This window comes from Ambystoma mexicanum, chromosome 8, assembly GCF_040938575.1.
Source record: "Ambystoma mexicanum isolate Mex_15411 chromosome 8, UKY_AmexF1_1, whole genome shotgun sequence".
In the NCBI taxonomy this organism is placed as follows: Eukaryota; Metazoa; Chordata; class Amphibia; order Caudata; family Ambystomatidae; genus Ambystoma; species Ambystoma mexicanum.
In genome coordinates, this window is record NC_090929.1 from 1,682,908,911 (window position 1) to 1,682,926,754 (window position 17,844).

The 17,844-nt window shown below is 52.5% G+C and overlaps 1 protein-coding gene across 1 annotated transcript in view; it reads left to right on the forward strand.

Annotated features, from left to right (window-relative positions):
* The first annotated feature begins 1,518 nt into the window (after positions 1–1,518).
* HTRA1 (HtrA serine peptidase 1) overlaps positions 1,519–17,844 on the forward strand; it is a 515,752-nt gene continuing 499,426 nt past the window's right edge. Inside the window, exon 1 of the mRNA XM_069611985.1 lies at positions 1,519–2,287. Coding sequence (XP_069468086.1) covers positions 1,840–2,287 — 448 coding nt within the window. The 5' untranslated portion in view covers positions 1,519–1,839. The remainder of the gene's footprint in view (positions 2,288–17,844) is intronic.

Here is a 17,844-nt window from a genome sequence, read left to right on the forward strand (position 1 = left end):
TCCCTCTGCATTATGTTTCTCTGCACCCCCGTGTGACTGCCCCGTGTCTCCCACCTGCATTATGTTTCTCTGCACCCCTGCTGTGTGACTCATGTCTCCCCTCTGCATTATGTTTCTCTGCACCCCCCTGTGACTGTCCCGTGTCTCCTCTGCATTATGTTTCTCTGTACCCCCCGCTGTGTGCCTGTCCCGTGTCTCCCCTCTGCATTATGTTTCTCTGCACCCCTGCTGCGTGACTGTCCCGTGTCTCCCCTCTGCATTATGTTTCTCTGCACACCCGTCTGACTGTCCGGTGTCTCCCCTCTGCGTTATGTTTCTCTGCACCCCCCACAGTGTGTCTGCCCCGTGTGTCCCACCTGCATTGTGTTTCTCTGCACACCCTGCTGTGTGACTCTTTTCTCTGTACTAACGCCTGCATGTCTGTCTATACTCTTGGCTGTACTGCTTTTTTCTTGTCTCTGCACTCCGGGTACCTGCTGTCTGTTGCTCCGGTCTGTCTCTTCACTCTCTTCTGTTTGGTGCTGTTTACTGGGTGTTCGGGTCGCCCTCTGTCTCTCCGCCTCCCCCTGTATGCCCGCCGGTGCACTCCCTGCTGTGAGAAGTGGTCTCCCCTCCCAGCGTATGGCTGTCACTGTCACTGCCCTCCCTAAACTCCCTGGTCTCTCTTGGTGTCTCTGCTTTCACTGGTATATGGGGCTCTCCTTCGCACTGCATGGATGGGGTTGTCTCTTGTGTCGTCGTTTCAAACCCAGTGGCTTTCTAGTTTCTCTGTTCTGACTCTTTGTCCACCTCTCAGCACTCCCTGTCGCACCTGTGCTGCTTGCTCTGTGCTTGTCTTTTCTTCACGTCATGCTCGCTGCCTATCTTGCGCCTCTGCACTCACTTCTTTCTTGCTGTTGTGTCCACCGTCTTTTACTGTCTCCTGTATTTTCGCTTTCTGCTGCATGCATGTCTCTTTTGTAGTCTCATGTGCATGCGTTCCTTGCAACATGTCTCTGCATTTCACGCTGCACGGCTGTCTCTGCTTCTCTCCGCGCTTCGACTGTCTCGTGTCTTCTTTTTGAATCTGTCTTTTCACTCTCTATGGCTGTCTCCTGTATTTTCGGTCCTCCTGCGTGCCTGTCTCTCATGCGGTCTCCTGTGTATGCATTCCTTGCTATATCTCTCTCTGCATTTCGCGCTGCACCGCTGTCTCTGCTTGTCACCGCTCTCCGGCTGTCTCTCATGTCTGCTCTCCGGCTGATCCTTGTTTGCGGGGCCCACACCCCGCCCCTCTCTCTTTTTTATGAATCCATGACCTGGTTTGATGATTTTGGTGTTTTTCCAACTTTTAGGCAGAAAAAAGTATTTCCAAGTGCGCTGAGGCCAGTGCTGGAACAGGCCCCAGGGCCCCTCCCCCCACAGGCTCGCTGTCGGTGATAAAACACAGCCCGGCCCCTCCACTCTGCACTCTCTGCTCTGCGCCGGCAGACACCGCACAGGCCTTTGCTCTGCACCGGCAGACACCGCACAGGCCTCTGATCTGCACCGGCAGACACCGCACAGGCTTCTGCGTCCAGGTCTCCGGCGATTGAGGCTGCCAATCTCGGGGCCCCCAGAGACCCGGGGCCGAGCCGCCGCCCGTGGCAGTCAGGCCTAGAGCTGCCCCAGGAGAGACAAGGACTGGACCCAGCCGCTGAGGACACAGTGAAGGGGGACTGGACCCATTTCTCGAGTGTCCGGTGCAAGGACGGGCTTCTGGATCACCGGGCAGTGACTGGACACCAGGCTCCATTTAAGGGAAAGGGTTGCGCCCCTTCCGACCCCCTGGTCCTGTGATAGCTCTTGGGACTGGATATAATGCCTCCTTTACTCCCACTGTCCATCCTGGTCCTGCTCGCGGCCCCCTCCCTCGTGACCCCACTTCCAGAGGCGGGTTGCCCTGACCGCTGCGACTCCACGTTGTGTGCCCCCAGCCCCGTGCCCGAGGCCTGCGAGTCTGGGGAGACCGTGTTGATCTGCAATTGCTGCCTGGTGTGTGCGATTGGCGAGGGGGCTCGGTGTGGCCCCGGGCCCAATGGGGAGGCCCTAGCGCTTTGTGCTTCTGGACTCCGATGCTCCTTTCCTGGCCTAAGAAGGAGGATGCCACACACCAGCGGGCGGTGCCTGTGCGCCTCCAGTGAGCCCGTGTGTGGCAGTGATGGAAAGACATACAGCAACCCGTGCCGCCTGAGGGAGGCGAGCCGAGCCGCTGAGGCGAGACGGGAGCCGGCCGTGATCCTCATCCAACGCGGAGCGTGCGGGCACGGTAAGGAACCATGCGCCTAACTCCAGGCAACACCATGCGCCTAACTCCAGGCAACACCATGCGCCTAACTCCAGGCAACACCATGCCCCTAACTCCAGGCAACACCATGCGCCTAACTCCAGGCAACACCATGCCCCTAACTCCAGGCAACACCATGCGCCTAACTCCAGGCAACACCATGCCCCTAACTGCAGGCAGCATCATGAACACACTGCACCCAAACCAGGCGCCTAACTCCAGGCAACACCATGCTCCTAGCTCCAGGCAACACCATGCGCCTAACATCAGGCAACACCATGCGCCTAACTCCAGGCAGCACCATGCGCCTAACTCCAGGCAACACCATGCGCCTAACTCCAGGCAACACCATGCCCCTAACTCCAGGCAACACCATGCCCCTAACTGCAGGCAGCATCATGAACACACTGCACCCAAACCAGGCGCCTAACTCCAGGCAACACCATGCTCCTAGCTCCAGGCAACACCATGCGCCTAACATCAGGCAACACCATGCGCCTAACTCCAGGCAGCACCATGCGCCTAACACCAGGCAGCATCATGAACACACTGCACCCAAACCAGGCGCCTAACTCCAGGCAACACCATACTCCTAGCTCCAGGCAACACCATGCGCCTAACTGCAGGCAGCATCATGAACACACTGCACCCAAACCAGGCGCCTAACTCCAGGCAACACCATGCGCCTAACTCCAGGCAACACCATGCGCCTAACTCCAGGCAACACCATGCGCCTAACTCCAGGCAACACCATGCGCCTAACTCCAGGCAGCACCATGCGCCTAACTCCAGGCAACACCATGCCCCTAACTCCAGGCAGTATCGTGAACACACTGCACCCAAACCAGGCGCCTAACTCCAGGCAACACCATGCTCCTAGCTCCAGGCAACACCATGCGCCTAACTCCAGGCAACACCATGCCCCTAACTGCAGGCAGCATCATGAACACACTGCACCCAAACCAGGCGCCTAACTCCAGGCAACACCATGCTCCTAACTCCAGGCAACATCATGCGCCTAACTCCAGGCAACACCATGCGCCTAACTCCAGGCAACACCATGCGCCTAACTCCAGGCAACACCATGCGCCTAACTCCAGGCAACACCATGCGCCTGACTCCAGGCAACACCATGCCCCTAACTGCAGGTAGCACCATGCCCCTAACTGCAGGTAGCACCATGCCCCTAACTGCAGGTAGCACCATGCGCCTAACTCCAGGCAGCACCATGCGCATAACTCCAGGCAGTATCATGAACACACTGCACCCAAACCAGGCGCCTAACTCCAGGCAGCACCATGCGCCTAACTCCAGGCAGCACCATGCGCCTAACTGCAGGCAGCACCATGCGCCAAACTCCAGGCAGCATCATGAACACACTGCACCCAAACCATGCTCCTAACTCCAGGCAACACCATGCTCCTAACTCCAGGCAACACCATGCTCCTAGCTCCAGGCAACACCATGCGCCTAACACCAGGCAACACCATGCCCCTAACTGCAGGCAGCATCATGAACACACTGCACTCAAACCAGGCGCCTAACTCCAGGCAACACCATGCTCCTAACTCCAGGCAACATCATGTGCCTAACTCCAGGCAACATCATGTGCCTAACTCTAGGCAACACCATGCGCCTAACTCCAGGCAACACCATGCGCCTAACTCCAGGCAACACCATGCGCCTAACTCCAGGCAACACCATGCGCCTAACTCCAGGCAACACCATGCGCCTTACTCTAGGCAACACCATGCCCCTAACTGCAGGCAGCACCGTGCGCCTAACTCCAGGCAGCACCATGCGCCTAACTCCAGGCAACACCATGCGCCTAACTCCAGGCAGCATCATGAACACACTGCACCCAAACCAGGCGCCTAACTCCAGGCAACACCATGCTCCTAACTCCAGGCAACATCATGCGCCTAACTCCAGGCAGGACCATGAACACACTGCACCAGAGCCCAACACAAGGCTGAACCAGGCGCCTAACTCCAGGCAGCACCAGGAACACATTGCACCAGAGCCCAACACAAGGCCAAACCATGCGCCTAACTCCAGGAAACATCATTAACTCATTGCACCCAAACAATGCGCCTAACTCCAGGCAACACCAGGCCGAACCATGCGCCTAACTCCAGGCAGCACCAGGAACACATTGCACCCAAACAATGCACCGAACTCCAGGCAACACCAGGAACACACTGCAACAGAGCTCAACACCAGGCCGAACCACGCGCCTAACCCCAGGCAGCACTATGAACACATTGCACCCAAACAATGCGCCCAACTCAAGGCCACACCATGCACACAAGGCCAAACCATGCGCCTAACTCCAAGCAATACCAGGAACACACTGCAACAGAGCCAACACCAGGCCGAACCATGCACCTAACTCCAGGCAACATCATTAACTCATTGCACCCAAACAATGTGCCTAACTCAAGGCCACACCATGCACACAAGGCCAAACCATGCGCCTAACTCCAGGCAGCACCATGAACACATTGCACCAGAGCCCAACACAAGGCCGAACCATGCGCCTAACTCAAGCCAACATCATGAACACATTGCACCAGAGCTCAACACAAGGCCGAACCATGTGCCTAACTCCAGGCAACATCATGAACACATTGCACCAGAGGTAAACACCAGGCCGCACCAGGCGCCTAACTCCAGGCAACATCATGAACACATTGCACCAGAGCCCAACACAAGGCCGAACCAGTTGCCTAACTCCAGGCAGCACCAGGAACACATTGCACTAGAGCCCAACACAAGGCCAAACTATGCACCTAACTCAAGGCAACACCATGAACACATTGCACCAGAACTCAACACAAGGCCAAACCAGGCGCCTAACTCCAGGCAGCACCATGAACACATTGCACCAGAACTCAACACAAGGCGAAACCATTCGCCTAACTCCAGGCAGCACCATGAACACATTGCACCAGAACTCAACACAAGGCCGAACCAGGCGCCTAACTCCAGGCAACACCATGAGCACATTGCACCAGAGCCCAACACAAGGCCGAATCAGGTGCCTAACTCTAGGCAACATCATGAACACATTGCACCAGAGCCCAACACAAGGCCAAACTATGCACCTAACTCAAGGCAACACCATGAACACATTGCACCAGAGTCCAACACAAGGCCGAACCAGGCGCCTAACTCCAGGCAGCACCATGAACACATTTCACTAGAGCCCAACACAAGGCCAAACTATGTGCCTAACTCAAGGCAACACCATGAACACATCGCAGCAGAGCCCAACACAAGGCCAAACCAGGTGCCTAACTCCAGGCAGCACCAGGAACACTGCAACAGAGCCCAACACAAGGCCAAACCAGGTGCCTAACTCCAGGCAGCACCATGAACACATCGCACCAGAGCCCAACACAAGGCCGAACTATGCGCCTAACTCCAGGCAGCACCAGGAACACTGCAACAGAGCTCAACACCAGGCCGAACCATGCGCCTAACTCAAGGCAACATCATGAATTTATTGCACCAGAACTCAACACAAGGCCAAACCATGAGCCTAACTCCATGCAGCACCATGAACACATTGCACCAGAACTCAACACAAGGCGAAACCATGAGCCTAACTCCAGGCAGCACCATGAACACATTGCACCAGAGCCCAACACAAGGCCAAACCAGGCGCCTAACTGCAGGCAGCACCATGAAAACATTGCACCAGAGCCCAACACAAGGTGAAACCATGCACCTAACTCCAGACAGCACCATGAACACATTGCACCCAAACCATGCACCTAACTCCAGGCAACACCATGAACACATTGCACCAGAACTCAACACCAGGCCGAACAATTCACCCAACTCCAGGCAACACCATGAACACATTGCACCAGAGCCCAACAGAAGGCCAAACCAGGGAAACTCAGGGCAAACGTATGAATGCAACTCAGAACATACTGTAACCCAACACAAATCCAAGGAATGACCACAACTTAAAACCAAGCTGCACTGTACACACAACTCAACACAAGACTAAAACATGAGTGCAGCTAAGCATAAGGCCTAACCAAGAGCATAACTGAACACAGCGAACCCCAAGGCCATCCTTGTGCACAAATGAACACACGACTAAACCATGAGCAAAGCTCAACACAATATCTGACCTTCAACACAACTCATCACGGACAAATCCATGAGCAGAACTGAAAAATAGCACAGCTCCACACAAGGGCACACCATGATCACAGTGCAACACGACTCAGCTCCATGACAAACCACAAGTTCTATGCAACGCAATTAAAAGGTATCTACTCTTGAATTCAGCTTAATGCACAAGCAAGCACAAACCATGAACATCATCCAACACAACTCCTTACAAGGCTGACACTTCAGCAACACTAGGCCGGTTAGATAGGGCCCTCCTACAGACCCCCAGGGCGCAGGGTCAAATCCTAGCACCCCTCACCCTCCAAAGGACGTTAAAATATAGGATTAGTGTTTAGTTTGTAAATTAAATCACATATCGCCCAGTGATACAGCACGTTGCTGTATATACAGCTATTTGTTGGATTTAGCTTAACACAAAGCTAAACGACAAGCAAAGGTTTCGCCTTGAGCACAAGGGCACACAACGCTGCACCACGAGCCCAACCCACTGATCTGTGGACCGAATACACAACATGGCTGAAGCAAGCTGTGCAGCCGGACTAGCAGGCAGGTGGGGCCGGGAGCCCCCGGGGGCACTGGATATTGCAGCCAGACTAGCCAGGGACTAGCAGGCAGGCGGGGGCGGGAGCCCCCGGGGGCACTGGATATTGCAGCCAGACTAGCCAGGGACTAGCAGGCAGGCGGGGCCGGGAGCCCCCAGGGACACTGGATATTGCAGCCAGACTAGCCAGGGACTAGCAGGCAGGCGGGGCCGGGAGCCCCCGTGGGCACTGGATATTGCAGCCAGACTAGCCCCCGGGGGCACTGGATATTGCAGCCAGACTAGCCAGGGACTAGCAGGCAGGCGGGCCGGGCCGGGAGCCCCCGGGGGCACTGGTTATTGCAGCCAGACTAGCCAGGGACTAGCGGGCAGGCGGGGCTGGGAGCCCCGGGGGCACTGGATATTGCAGCCAGACTAGCCAGGGACTAGCAGGCAGGGCCAGGAGCCCCCGGGGGCACTGGATATTGCAGCCAGACTAGCCAGGGACTAGCAGGCAGGCGGGGCCAGGAGGCCCCGGGGGCAGACTAGCCAGGGACTAGCAGGCAGGCGGGGCCGGGAGCCCCCGGGGGCACCGGATATTGCAGCCAGACTAGCCAGGGACTAGGAGGCAGGCGGGGCCGGGAGCCCCCGGGGGCACTGGGTATTGCAGCCAGACTAGCCAGGGACTAGCAGGCAGGCGGTGGCAGGAGCCCCCGGAGGCTCTGGATATTGCAGCCAGACTAGCCAGGGACTAGCAGGCAGGCGGGGCCGGGAGCCCCCAGGGGCACTGGATATTGCAGCCAGACTAGCCAGGGACTAGCAGGCAGGCGGTGGCAGGAGCCCCCGGAGGCTCTGGATATTGCAGCCAGACTAGCCAGGGACTAGCAGGCAGGCGGGGCCGGGAGCCCCCAGGGGCACTGGATATTGCAGCCAGACTAGCCAGGGACTAGCAGGCAGGCGGGGCCAGGAGCCCCCGGGAGCACTGAATATTGCAGCCAGACTAGCCAGGGACTAGCAGGCAGGCGGTGGCAGGAGCCCCCGGGGGCTCTGGATATTGCAGCCAGACTAGCCAGGGACTAGCAGGCAGGCGGGGCCGGGAGCCCCGGGGGCACTGGATATGCACTCAGACATTAACGTGTTTTCACCTGCAGTAACATTCTTGAGTATAATTATAATACATGCGCATGGAGAATAGCTTGTCGGCCCCCCCGCCCCCGTCGACACCGAGCGTTGCTTTATCTCAGGCTGCATCCGTGGCTGAACCCCACCGCCCACCCTCGCCCCCATCTGCCCCCACTTGGAGGCGTGTCGGTTCTCTTACACAGGTTAGCGAGAACTCCTTTGCTTCGAGCAGGCGTTACCACACCCCATTGCGAATGTGTAAATATAATAACACATTGGGCCAGGGAGGGAAGGTTAGGGGGGAGGGGAGGCTCTTGTCCAGGCGGCCCCCGGGTTAAGCCCCCCTAAAGGAACACGAGGATGGAATCCTGCCTGCATAGTTGAACATCACTATTGCGCTTGCTGTTTCACCCCCTGGCATTCGTGCCCTCAGTCTTGGGTCACCCCTCGGATCCCCCAACTAAGGACAGCTATGAGACTCGATTTGCTACACTGCCGCAACCCGCCCTCTCCTTTCCACCCCACAAGGACACCCTTATTGTCCCCCTAAAGTCTGGTTACCTGCCCCATCCCCCACAATGCCCCTCACTGTGAACTATGCCTCTGACCTCTCCTCTGACATTCCCAAACTAAGGATGGCGGACTCCTCCTCTACCCACCCCTCCCTACTACCTCGTACCTCCACTCGTTCATCTCTTTCATTGTGACCCGCTACCTCTATAGAATTGGCACCCAAACCTTAGGATGGTCCTCTGATCTCCAAACCCCACCCTCTCATCCTCTGTTCCTGCATCTCCCATCCCCTCACCCCATCCTCTCATCCTACATCTCCCATCCACCATCCTATGCTCCTACATCGCCCATCCCCTCGCCCCTATCCCCTCACCCTCTGCTCCTACATCTCCCATCTCTTCCCCCACCCTCTCATCCTCTTCTCCTACATCGCCCATCCCCTCACCCCCATCTCATCCTCTCATCCTCTGCTCCTACATCTCCTATCTCTCAACCCCACCCTCTCATCCTCTGCTCCTACATCTCCCATCCCTCACCCACCCTCTCATCCTCTGCTCCTACATCTCCCATCCCTCACCCCATCCTCACATCCTCTGATCCTACATCTCCCATCCCCTCACCGCCATCTCATCCTCTCATCCTCTGCTCCTACATCTCCCATCACTCACCCAGCCCCTCATCCGCTGGTCCTACATCCCACATCCTCTCATCCTCTGGTCCTGCATCTCCCATCCCATCACCCCCATCCTCTGGCCCTACATCTCCCATCCACCATCCTCGCATCCTCTGGTCCTACATCCCCATCCTCTGGTCCTACATCTCCCATCCCCCCACCCCCATCCTCTCATCCTCTGCCCCTACATCTCCCATCCCCCATACTCTCATCCTCTGGTCCTACAACTCCCATGCCCCACCCTCTCATCCTCTGGTGCTACATCTCCCATCCCCCATCCTCTCATCCTCTGCTCCTACATCTCCCATCCCTCACCCCATCCTCTCATCCTCTGGTGCTACATCCCCCATCCTCATCTTCTCATCCTTTGGCCCTATATCTCCCATCCTCTTTTCCTCTTGTCCTACATCTTCCATGTCCCATCCTCTCATCCTCTGTTCCTTTCCCCCTGTCCTCCTGAAATTACTGGAACTCGCTACCCCTGATATTAGTGGAGCTCACCACCCATGATATTACTGGAACTAACTACCCCTGGAACTCACTACCCCTGATATTACTGTGCTCACTACCCCTGATATTACTGGAGCTCACTACCCCTGATATTACTGGAGCTCACTACCCCTGATATTACTGGAACTCGCTACCCCTGATATTAGTGGAGCTCACCACCCATGATATTACTGGAACTAACTACCCCCGGAACTCACTACCCCTGATATTACTGTGCTCACTACACCTGATATTACTGGAGCTCACTACCCCTGATATCACTGGAACTCACTACCCCTGGAACTCACTAACCCTGATATTACTGGAGCTCACTACCCCTGATATTACCGGAACACACTGCCCCTGATATTTATGTAACTCACTACTCCTGATAACAATGGAACTCAATACCCCTGATATTACTGGAGCTCACTACCCCTGATATCACTGGAACTCCCTACCCCTGGAACTCACTACCCCTGATATTACTGGAACTCACTGCCCCAGATATTACCGGAACTCACTACCCCTGATATCACTGGAACTCACTACCCGTGATATCACTGCAACTCACTACCCCTGACATTACTGGAGCTCACTACCCCTGATATCACTGGAACTCACTACCCCTGGAACTCACTACCCCTGCTATTACTGGAGCTCACTACCACCCGATATTACTGGAGCTCACTACCCTGATATTACTGGAACTCACTGTCCCGTATATTAGTGCCACTCACTACCCCTGATATCACTTGAACTCACTACCCCTGATACCACTGCAACTCACTACCCCTGATATCACTGGAACTCACTAACCCTGATATTACTGGAACACACTACCCCTGATATTAACTCACTATCCCGTATATTAGTGCAACTCACTACCCCTGATATCACTGGAACTCATGACCCCTGATACCACTGCAACTCACTGCCCCTGATATTACTGGAACTCACTACCCCAGATATTACCGGAACTCACTACCCCTGATATCACTGGAACTCACTACCCGTGACATCACTGGAACTCACTACCCGTGACATCACTGCAACTCACTACCCCTGATATTACTGGAGCGCACTACCCCTGATATCACTGGAACTCACTACCCCTGGAACTCACTACCCCTGATATTACTGGAGCTCACTGCCCCTGATATTACTGGAACGCACTGCCCCTGATATTTATGGAACTCACTACCCCTGATATCACTGGAACTCCCTACCCCTGGAACTCACTACGCCTGATATTACTGGAACTAACTGTCCTCTATATTAGTGCACCTCACTAACCCTGATATCACTGGAACTCATGACCCCTGATACCACTGCAACTCACTACCCCTGATATTACTGGAACTCACTACCCCTGATATTACTGTAACTCACTACCCCAGATATTACCGGAACTCACTACCCCTGATATCACTGGAACTCACTACCCGTGATATCACTGCAACTCACTACCCCTGACATTACTGGAGCTCACTACCCCTGATATCACTGGAACTCACTACCCCTGGAACTCACTACCCCTGCTATTACTGGAGCTCACTACCACCCGATATTACTGGAGCTCACTACCCTGATATTACTGGAACTCACTGTCCCGTATATTAGTGCCACTCACTACCCCTAATATCACTGGAACTCACTACCCCTGATACCACTGCAACTCACTACCCCTGATACCACTGCAACTCACTACCCCTGATACCACTGCAACTCACTGCCCCTGATATTACTGGAACTCACTACCCCTGATACCACTGCAACTCACTGCCCCCAATATCACTGGAACTTACTACCCCTGATATTTATGGAACTCACTACCCCTGATATCACTAGAACTCACTACCCCTGATATCACTAGAACTCACTACCCCTGATATTACTGGAACTCACTACCCCTGATATTACTGGAACTCACTACCCCTGATATTACTGGAGCTCACTACCGCTGATATTACTGGAACTCCCTACCTCTGGAACTCACTACCCCTGATATTACTGGAGCTCACTACCCCTGATATCACTGGAACTCACTACCCCTGATACCACTGCAACTCACTACCCCTGATATCACTGGAACTCACTAACCCTGATATTACTGGAACTCACTACCCCTGATATTAACTCACTATCCCGTATATTAGTGTAACTCACTACCCCTGATATCACTGGAACTCATAACCCCTGATACCACTGCAACTCACTACCCCTGATATTACCGGAACTCACTACCCCAGATATTACCGGAACTCACTACCCCTGATATCTCTGGAACTCACTACCCATGATATCACTGCAACTCACTACCCCTGATATTACTGGAGCTCACTACCCCTGATATCACTGGAACTCACTACCCCTGGAACTCACTACCCCTGCTATTACTGGAGCTCACTACCACCCGATATTACTGGAACTCACTACCCCTGATATTACTGGAACTCACTGTCCCGTATATTAGTGCACCTCACTACCCCTGATACCACTGCAACTCACTACCCCTGATATCACTGGAACTCACTACCCCTGATACCACTGCAACTCACTACCCCTGATATCAGTGGAACTCACTACCCCTGATACCACTGCAACTCACTGCCCCTGATATTACTGGAACTCACTACCCCTGATACCACTGCAACTCACTGCCCCCAATATCACTGGAACTCACTACCCCTGGAACTCACTACCCCTGATATCACTGGAACTCACTATCCCGTATATTAGTGTAACTCACTACCCCTGATACCACTGCAACTCACTACCCCTGATATTACTGGAACTCACTATCCCTGATATTACTGGAACTCACTACCACTGATATTACTGGAGTTCACTAACCCTGATATTACTGGAACACACTACCCCAGGAACTCACTACCCCTGATATTACTGGGGCTCACTACCCCTGATATCACTGGAACTCACTACCCCTGGAACTCACTACCCCTGATATTACTGGAACTCACTACCCCTGGTATTACTGGAACTCACTATCCTTTATATTAGTGTAACTCACTACCCCTGATATCACTGGAACTAACTACCCCTGATATCACTGGAAATCCCTACCCCTGGAACTCACTACGCCTGATATTACTGGAACTAACTGTCCTCTATATTAGTGCACCTCACAACCCCTGATATCACTGGAACTCACGACCCCTGATATCACTGGAACTCACTACCCCTGATATTACTGGAACTCACTACCCCAGATATTACCGGAACTCACTACCCCTGATATCACTGGAACTCACTACCTGTGATATCACTGCAACTCACTACCCCTGACATTACTGGAGCTCACTACCCCTGATATCACTGGAACTCACTACCCCTGGAACTCACTACCCCTGCTATTACTGGAGCTCACTACCACCCGATATTACTGGAGCTCACTACCCTGATATTACTGGAACTCACTGTCCCGTATATTAGTGCCACTCACTACCCCTGATACCACTGCAACTCACTACCCCTGATACCACTGCAACTCACTACCCCTGATACCACTGCAACTCACTACCCCTGATACCACTGCAACTCACTGCCCCTGATATTACTGGAACTCACTACCCCTGATACCACTGCAACTCACTGCCCCCAATATCACTGGAACTTACTACCCCTGATATTTATGGAACTCACTACCCCTGATATCACTAGAACTCACTACCCCTGATGTCACTAGAACTCACTACCCCTGATGTCACTAGAACTCACTACCCCTGATATTACTGGAACTCACTACCCCTGATATTACTGGAACTCACTACCCCTGATATTACTGGAGCTCACTACCGCTGATATTACTGGAACTCCCTACCTCTGGAACTCACTACCCCTGATATTACTGGAGCTCACTACCCCTGATATCACTGGAGCTCACTACCCCTGATACCACTGGAACTCACTACCCCTGATATCACTGGAACTCACTAACCCTGATATTACTGGAACTCACTACCCCTGATATTAACTCACTATCCCGTATATTAGTGTAACTCACTACCCCTGATATCACTGGAACTCATGACCCCTGATACCACTGCAACTCACTACCCCTGATATTACTGGAACTCACTACCCCCAATATCACTGGAACTCACTACCCCTGGAACTCACTACCCCTGATATCACTGGAACTCACTATCCCGTATATTAGTGTAACTCACTACCCCTGATACCACTGCAACTCACTACCCCTGATATTACTGAAACTCACTATCCCTGATATTACTGGAACTCACTACCACTGATATTACTGGAGTTCACTACCCCTGATATTACTGGAACTCACTACCCCAGGAACTCACTACCCCTGATATTACTGGGGCTCACTACCCCTGATATCACTGGAACTCACTACCCCTGAAACTCACTACCCCTGATATTACTGGAACTCACTACCCCTGGTATTACTGGAACTCACTATCCTGTATATTAGTGTAACTCACTACCCCTGATATCACTGGAACTCACTACCCCTGATATCACTGGAATTCACTACCCGTGACATCCCTGCAACTCACTACCCATGACATCACTGCAACTCACTACCCGTAACATCACTGCAACTCACTACCCCTGATATTACTGGAGCTCACTACCACCCGATATTACTGGAACTCACTACCCCTGATATTACTGGAACTCACTGTCCCGTATATTAGTGCACCTCACTACCCCTGATACCACTGCAACTCACTACCCCTGATATCACTGGAACTCACTACCCCTGATACCACTGCAACTCACTACCCCTGATATCAGTGGAACTCACTACCCCTGATACCACTGCAACTCACTGCCCCTGATATTACTGGAACTCACTACCCCTGATACCACTGCAACTCACTGCCCCCAATATCACTGGAACTCATTACCCCTGGAACTCACTACCCCTGATATCACTGGAACTCACTATCCCGTATATTAGTGTAACTCACTACCCCTGATACCACTGCAACTCACTACCCCTGATATTACTGGAACTCACTATCCCTGATATTACTGGAACTCACTACCACTGATATTACTGGAGTTCACTAACCCTGATATTACTGGAACACACTACCCCAGGAACTCACTACCCCTGATATTACTGGGGCTCACTACCCCTGATATCACTGGAACTCACTACCCCTGGAACTCACTACCCCTGATATTACTGGAACTCACTACCCCTGGTATTACTGGAACTCACTATCCTTTATATTAGTGTAACTCACTACCCCTGATATCACTGGAACTAACTACCCCTGATATCACTGGAAATCCCTACCCCTGGAACTCACTACGCCTGATATTACTGGAACTAACTGTCCTCTATATTAGTGCACCTCACAACCCCTGATATCACTGGAACTCACGACCCCTGATATCACTGGAACTCACTACCCCTGATATTACTGGAACTCACTACCCCAGATATTACCGGAACTCACTACCCCTGATATCACTGGAACTCACTACCTGTGATATCACTGCAACTCACTACCCCTGACATTACTGGAGCTCACTACCCCTGATATCACTGGAACTCACTACCCCTGGAACTCACTACCCCTGCTATTACTGGAGCTCACTACCACCCGATATTACTGGAGCTCACTACCCTGATATTACTGGAACTCACTGTCCCGTATATTAGTGCCACTCACTACCCCTGATACCACTGCAACTCACTACCCCTGATACCACTGCAACTCACTACCCCTGATACCACTGCAACTCACTACCCCTGATACCACTGCAACTCACTGCCCCTGATATTACTGGAACTCACTACCCCTGATACCACTGCAACTCACTGCCCCCAATATCACTGGAACTTACTACCCCTGATATTTATGGAACTCACTACCCCTGATATCACTAGAACTCACTACCCCTGATGTCACTAGAACTCACTACCCCTGATGTCACTAGAACTCACTACCCCTGATATTACTGGAACTCACTACCCCTGATATTACTGGAACTCACTACCCCTGATATTACTGGAGCTCACTACCGCTGATATTACTGGAACTCCCTACCTCTGGAACTCACTACCCCTGATATTACTGGAGCTCACTACCCCTGATATCACTGGAGCTCACTACCCCTGATACCACTGGAACTCACTACCCCTGATATCACTGGAACTCACTAACCCTGATATTACTGGAACTCACTACCCCTGATATTAACTCACTATCCCGTATATTAGTGTAACTCACTACCCCTGATATCACTGGAACTCATGACCCCTGATACCACTGCAACTCACTACCCCTGATATTACTGGAACTCACTACCCCCAATATCACTGGAACTCACTACCCCTGGAACTCACTACCCCTGATATCACTGGAACTCACTATCCCGTATATTAGTGTAACTCACTACCCCTGATACCACTGCAACTCACTACCCCTGATATTACTGAAACTCACTATCCCTGATATTACTGGAACTCACTACCACTGATATTACTGGAGTTCACTACCCCTGATATTACTGGAACTCACTACCCCAGGAACTCACTACCCCTGATATTACTGGGGCTCACTACCCCTGATATCACTGGAACTCACTACCCCTGGAACTCACTACCCCTGATATTACTGGAACTCACTACCCCTGGTATTACTGGAACTCACTATCCTGTATATTAGTGTAACTCACTACCCCTGATATCACTGGAACTCACTACCCCTGATATCACTGGAATTCACTACCCGTGACATCCCTGCAACTCACTACCCATGACATCACTGCAACTCACTACCCGTAACATCACTGCAACTCACTACCCCTGATATTACTGGAGCGCACTACCCCTGATATCACTGGAACTCACTACCCCTGGAACTCACTACCCCTGATATTACTGGAGCTCACTGCCCCTGATATTACTGGAACGCACTGCCCCTGATATTTATGGAACTCACTACCCCTGATATCACTGGAACTCCCTACCCCTGGAACTCACTACGCCTGATATTACTGGAACTAACTGTCCTCTATATTAGTGCACCTCACAACCCCTGATATCACTGGAACTCATGACCCCTGATACCACTGGAACTCACTACCCCTGATATCACTGGAACTCACTACCCCTGATATTACTGTAACTCACTACCCCAGATATTACCGGAACTCACTACCCCTGATATCACTGGAACTCACTACCCGTGATATCACTGCAACTCACTACCCCTGACATTACTGGAGCTCACTACCCCTGATATCACTGGAACTCACTACCCCTGGAACTCACTACCCCTGCTATTACTGGAGCTCACTACCACCCGATATTACTGGAGCTCACTACCCTGATATTACTGGAACTCACTGTCCCGTATATTAGTGCCACTCACTACCCCTGATATCACTGGAACTCACTACCCCTGATACCACTGCAACTCACTACCCCTGATACCACTGCAACTCACTACCCCTGATACCACTGCAACTCACTGCCCCTGATATTACTGGAACTCACTACCCCTGATACCACTGCAACTCACTGCCCCCAATATCACTGGAACTTACTACCCCTGATATTTATGGAACTCACTACCCCTGATATCACTAGAACTCACTACCCCTGATGTCCCTAGAACTCACTACCCCTGATATTACTGGAACTCACTACCCCTGATATTACTGGAACTCACTACCCCTGATATTACTGGAGCTCACTACCGCTGATATTACTGGAACTCCCTACCTCTGGAACTCACTACCCCTGATATTACTGGAGCTCACTACCCCTGATATCACTGGAACTCACTACCCCTGATACCACTGCAACTCACTACCCCTGATATCACTGGAACTCACTAACCCTGATATTACTGGAACTCACTACCCCTGATATTAACTCACTATCCCGTATATTAGTGTAACTCACTATCCCTGATATCACTGGAACTCATGACCCCTGATACCACTGCAACTCACTACCCCTGATATTACTGGAACTCACTACCCCAGATATTACTGGAACTCACTACCCCTGATATCACTGGAACTCACTACCCATGATATCACTGCAAC